The sequence below is a fragment of the Octopus bimaculoides genome, chromosome 11, assembly GCF_046866305.1.
Source record: "Octopus bimaculoides isolate indiv1 chromosome 11, ASM4686630v1, whole genome shotgun sequence".
Lineage (NCBI taxonomy): Eukaryota > Metazoa > Mollusca > Cephalopoda > Octopoda > Octopodidae > Octopus > Octopus bimaculoides.
Genome location: NC_142938.1, coordinates 3,023,695 through 3,029,694, shown reverse-complemented (window position 1 = coordinate 3,029,694; position 6,000 = coordinate 3,023,695). Strand labels below are relative to the sequence as shown.

Sequence of the window (6,000 nt, the reverse complement as noted above, 5' to 3'; positions counted from 1 at the left end):
CACCTAATATTTTTAAAACATGAAAGAACACACTGGATAATGTAGTCCCAGATATACTATGTATGAAAAATAAGATGAGATAGTCACGGTTTTAAAGTCTTTGACCCATAGAACAGCTTGATCAAAAGTGACCTATGGTTAAACAATGACAATATTACTCTCTTTATATCATTCTGTACACCTGTACAGGTGTATTCTTACCTGTCTTGTTTCAGTTCCAATTCCTTCAACTGGGTCTGTTGTACTTCCTCCACAAGCCGATTATTTGTGGTGTTCTGCTGTAAAATGTGGGCCTTGTTCAGCTCGTGTTCCTCCTTCAATTGTCTGGCATTCATGTCTGACCATTCTTTGGTGTGTTCAGACACCAGAAGGTTTACCTGCACAAACGTCAACAAATACAGCCTAATTAACAAGTATTTGTGTGTGTGTGTGGGTTTTGTAATTTTGTGTAATATACGTCATCATCATTAACATCATTGTTTTAATGTCCACTTTCCTATGGGTCAGCTGGAGTATTTTTAACATGGCACCAGCATGATTACTTTTACATATATGTTTATATCGCTGCTATTATGTAAAAGTCCAAAACGTTCCTTTTTCAGAAAACGAAAAAATAGTTTCAACATTCCATAGCAAAACCGTTGTACTACACTTTGACAATTTTTGATATCTTGGCATCTGAAGCAGTAGGAGTTATGATAGTTTGACCAAAAGAACTGGTTATTGCAAGCAAAAATTGATATTGAAAAAAAAAGTATTTATGTGAATTTGGACATATGACAGTTTAACATAATAGCAACAATAAATATACATATTTAATTATTTAGGAATATCATTTCATATATAGTCAAGCCTTGGTTTAACAGACAAACAGGAAGAAGAAGTGTTTGTTAATCTTGGAAGTTCATCACATCAGATGTAATCTAGAGACCATTTCTCTCTCTCTCCCTCTCTCTCATTCACACACAATTACATTCACAAATATTACGAGGAAGAATAATTTCCTCAAAGCTTGTCTTACCTTTGATTTTTGAGCAGCTATCAGTGCTTGGAGTTTATCTTCCTTACTGTTTAAGGTGGTATCGTCACTGTAATGGCAGACAAAATCACAAAGTCAGAGAGAACAAACAACAGGGCCTTCAGAACTTTATTAACCAACTTTAAAATCTCATTTAGCTTTCCTTTACCACAACAAGGTTTTAGTTTTCTTCAACCACATAAACGCCACCTGTCTGAGGTAAGGGCAAGAGTTTGACAGAAAAGTCACAGCCATTAACTCTTAACTTCTTTCTAAATAAAAGCCCTCCCCCTTTTTTTTTTTTTTTCTTAATCAAAGCATCACCCAGTTAGGCTGATTGCTCAGGTCAGCCTGACTACCTCTCTCCATCCCTCCTGATCTTCCATTAGAGTTTTTAGGTCTTCATCTTGGAATCCCACATCTTCTGCAACATCTTCTTCAAGCTGTTGTATATACGTCTTCTGTGGTCTTCCAACCACTCTGGTACCATCATTTGCTGCCCACAGCACACTGGCATCAATTGTTAAAAAGTGGTGAGGGATGCACACACACACACACACACACACACACACACACACACACACACACACACACACACACACTCACACACACACACACGCATATTTGATGAGCTTCTCTCAGTTTCTGTCCACAAAATCCACTCACAAGGCACTTGCCCAAATTGCCACACAGTGGGACCGAACCTGAATTTATGTGGTTGGGAAGTAAACTTCTTACCACACAGCCACGTAAAATTAAAATAAATAAAATATAAACAGAGGAGGAAGAAAAGAAAATCGATGCAGAAGATGATCATTGGAAGAGAAATGGTAAATGAAATGAGAAAATAATGGCAAATACTCACTTTTTCTTCTTTAACTTCTCCCATGATTTCTCCATGGCTGCCTTCTCTTTCTCATGGAGTGCCGTCATTTTTTCGACAGAGGTACATTGCTGTTTGGACATCACACATTTTTCTTTCTGGTGTTTCTTCTTCATTATCTCTACTTCTCTCTGCTGTTTCTTTATCAAACGGACGTAGACTTTCTCCTGCATCAGACTTTCACGTGTTATCTTGTCAAACTGAAGCTCCTCTGTATATGAGAAATACGGATTTTTAAAGATCGTTTATAGTTGACTTCTTATTTCTAGCATGTTAAATGACCACACATTTGTTTAAAAACTATCAGATTGCTGAGCAAGGCTGCTAAATTGTAAGTTTGTAAATCAAAATTGCTAGTAAGGTAATACCCCCAGGTACAGTTCTACATTTGGGCAGATGTACATTAGAAGCAGTTGGAAGGGTGTGGATTGAAGGAAATTTAGGCTGTTATTGCTAGCATATAGAGGGACCACATTGAAGTCCCCTTCTCTCATGTCTTCTACTGATTATTTTCTTTCTTCACCTTTTCCATTAATTCTAAATATAAATCTAATCCAGAACTTTTGAAAACACGACATCTGTACCACAGAGCAAGAAGCAATTCTAGCTGGGTCGGTATCAAAAGGATTAAAGTGCAACAACAAATATAAAAACAAACTAAAAAAAAACAAGAAAATGGAGGAGAATACGAACCGTCTTTTTTGGCAGGTGGAGGTTGTGATGTTGATGTCATCTGTTTGGACTGTTTAGGAATTTCCTTCACTTGGTCTTTGGAAGGGCCGTTTGGTGTCTGAGGAGTTGGTTTGACATTTTCATTCTGGGTAGATTTGTTTTTCTCTTTTGCCACAGGTACATCCCCGATATCATTTTCATCGATCCCCATCCCGAGCATAAGTTGTTCTCTCTTGTCTGCCATGGATTGAAATTGGATTGGTGCTGACACAGCAGACACAAAATCTGTTGAGAGTAAAACATATAGACATGGGTGAGTTAGCTTCTTCATCAGACAAACATGGCTCTATTAGCCATGAAATAGAAAATTACAGAGGAGGAGGAGGAAGTGTATGAGTCATGATATACATGTGTGCATGCGTATGGAGGCGGGGGATATCAGGTGTTGTGTTGGTAGATTTCAGGAAGCCTGGAGGTTTTAAAGGATGCAATATCTTGGCAGCTAACAACTGATGCAGGTAGTTTGTTCAGCAACTCGGAGGGGGTGAAAAAATGTTTCCGAAAGTCATGGGAGCTGTGCTGTTTTCTGACTTTGCAGGGCATGCCCACATGTGTATTAGACACATGGAGCTCGAAAAGGTGCTCAAGACTGGCACGGTGGTTAATAATTTTGTGGGTGTTTACCAAGTCAGTTGCCAGACATTGAAGCTTCAATGTATCTAAGCCCAGGGAAGCAAGTTGCTCAGAGTATGGCAGATGCCAGATGTAGGGTATTCGCTTGGTTGCACGTCTCTGAACAGTTTCCAGGAGGTCAATGTCCTGAACAAGATATGGGTTCCAGAATGGTAATGCAAATTATAAATAGTCATATATAACCTTAAATAGATAGCTGGAGAGCGATGACAAAAGCTTTCCTGAGTGATGCCAAGACACCCTCGGCCTTCTTGACAATTTTAGAGACGTGCCTTGTCCAGCATAAATCACTGCTGACAGTAAAGCCCAGGTCACTTCTTGATATTAATGCTGTGGAGAGAGTATGTGGATGTTGAGCTCTTCCTCCCAAAATGCATGGTGGTACACTTGTCCAGTCATTTTTTGCTCCAGGCAGGCTGGTATCTACCCTGTTGCACCAATAATAATAGCCAAAAAAAGAAGAAAGGAAGAAATAGGATAAAAATGTTGATAAATTACCTTCAAAGCCTTCTGGGACATAGGTCTTCAGGATGATTCGACAGAAAACTGTCGGTAATGATAGGGGAAAATTGCCTTCTGTTCGTAGTGATATATGCCGATAGCCTGAGTGGAGGAGAAGAAGGAAAGAAAATAGTTTTTAGTAAACTGTCCGTCAGGTTAATTATGTGAGGGTCACAAAGTGTGGGGGTTGTTTAGATATGATCCAGCAGGTCTACAATCAAAGGTGTACCAACCATAGACCTCTCTTTCTGTAGGGATTTCAGGGGGATTTGGCTGCTGTGCTCAGCAGATCAACCTACAGAATAGAAGGTTCTTTATTGGTTGAAAGGGCACACTCGATATTGTAGCCCTGGGTACACTTGTTCAACCCACTTATAAAAAAAAAAAAATCAGACACTGACCGACACTGACCTTACCACCAAAGATACAATGAAGTCCACTTACCAGCTTGTAATCCGTCCAATGGCAGGATCCGCTGACCGATCAGCTTACCAGTGTCTTCATACACAGCAATCCGAAGAACTGCCAGATCAGGTAGTACTACCTGGAAGACGAAAACCAAATAACAATCGACAAAGTTCTCAAACAGTAAACTTTTGTGTGTGTGTGTGTGGGGTGGGGGTATGTGAACACACATGTGCACACACAAACACACACACACACACACACACACATATATGCAATGTATACATTGCATGTGTGTGTGTATGTAGGCGTGTGTGTGTGTGTGTGTTCAGTTGCATTATACATAGGTGCAGGAGTATATTGTTGTTCAATGCTCGAAATGAGGTGTAGATAGACAGCCGACAACTGATGAAGGGTCGTTCTTTATGTTACTTGTCCTGGCCACAACGGAAACAAAACAAGATAAAAACAAAACATTTTTACTTATTCCAATCAATTGGCAGAGGCCATACTGGGGCACAGCGATATACCTGACAAGGTAAACATCAAATAGTTCGTTCCGAATCTAAAAATTTACCTCTGTTCCATCTCATCCACCCAGAAGAAAATAAGAAGAAAAAAAATGAAGAAAATAAAAAAGACATCATACCTTTCTGAAGACAAATGGCTCATCATTATAGATTGGATTGAGACCATTATTTGGTACTACTTTGGTGCGAAATTCCTTACGAATGGTGTCAGTTGGTAGACCATACATATCCACCTCAACGCATGTTCCAATTTTTTTATCAGATAAGAACTGACCAGAGATTACCTGTAATTAGAAATGACAATTCAAATGATAACAACATGTTCTTGGAATTCCATTTTCTTGTTTTATAAACTTTTATTCAAATTCTGCATACACTCACAGAGTTCCACTTGTATATTCAGTAAAAGAAGTATTCTTGCTGTATGATGGCACATGGTAGCCAATAACTGTATTGGAGCTTTGAAATGCACATTATGAGGTTATTACCCAGATGACATCAAATATATATATATATATATATATACTATTTTTTGTCCCACTCCTGTTTCTTCCCCTCCCCCAAATCGATACTCGCTATGTTCACTTCATACCCCATCTCTAATCACTTGTAACACTGTTCACACTCTAGTGCACTTACCTACCCACTCCCTTTTCTGCTATTCTACCTTATTCTCTCTCTCTCTCTTTCTCTCTCTCTCTAGGGAGGTCTAGTTGATTACATTGACCCCAGCACATAACTAGTACTTATTTCATTAACTCCGAAAGGATGACAGGCAGAGTTGACCTCGGTGGAATTTGAACTCAGGACTTTAAAGACTGATGAAATGCCTCTAAGCATTTTGCCTGGTGCTGTAACGATTCTACCAGCTCACTGTCTTAATAATAATAATAATAATAATAATAATAATAATAATAATAATAATAATCCTTTTTATGGAAGGCACAAGGCTTGAAATTTGGGAGGAGGGGACCAGTTGATCACACTGACCCCAGTGCTTTACTAGTACTTAATTTATTGACTTGTCAGCTAGAAACACCAGGATGTTTAACCTTACAGATGTCACTGGATTTGTTTATAATTTCAGTGAAGAAAACTGTTTGCTGATCAGTGCTGATATCTGCCAACAGATAAAAATCTCTATTTGTACTCTGTACAATAAGATCTGAAAGTGATAAACTGCAAGCTTAATCTTAATCCACTCCAGTTGATTAAAATATGATACCAGAAAACATGGACGAACAAATAATATCCAAATGTTTAAAGTAAATATTTAAGGGATTATCTGGACAAGGGAT

At 38.6% G+C, this 6,000-nt stretch overlaps 1 protein-coding gene across 6 annotated transcripts in view; it reads right to left on the bottom strand.

Moving 5' to 3' along the window:
- Positions 1 to 163: 163 nt before the first annotated feature.
- The window catches only part of LOC106884061 (1-phosphatidylinositol 4,5-bisphosphate phosphodiesterase beta-4), a 122,914-nt gene continuing 117,077 nt past the window's right edge, over positions 164 to 6,000 (bottom strand). For 5 of the 6 annotated variants that reach the window (XM_089359224.1, XM_089359225.1, XM_089359226.1 and 2 more), the window contains 7 exons: positions 4,822 to 4,986; positions 4,212 to 4,311; positions 3,765 to 3,869; positions 2,595 to 2,858; positions 1,884 to 2,112; positions 1,022 to 1,088; positions 183 to 377 (listed from right to left, as the gene is read on the bottom strand). In XM_089359224.1, the coding sequence (XP_089215350.1) occupies positions 198 to 377; positions 1,022 to 1,088; positions 1,884 to 2,112; positions 2,595 to 2,858; positions 3,765 to 3,869; positions 4,212 to 4,311; positions 4,822 to 4,986 (1,110 nt within the window). In that variant the 3' untranslated portion in view covers positions 183 to 197. Of the gene's footprint in view, positions 378 to 1,021; positions 1,089 to 1,883; positions 2,113 to 2,594; positions 2,859 to 3,764; positions 3,870 to 4,211; positions 4,312 to 4,821; positions 4,987 to 6,000 lie in introns of all 6 variants that reach the window. The other variant, XM_089359229.1, reaches the window with a different exon arrangement.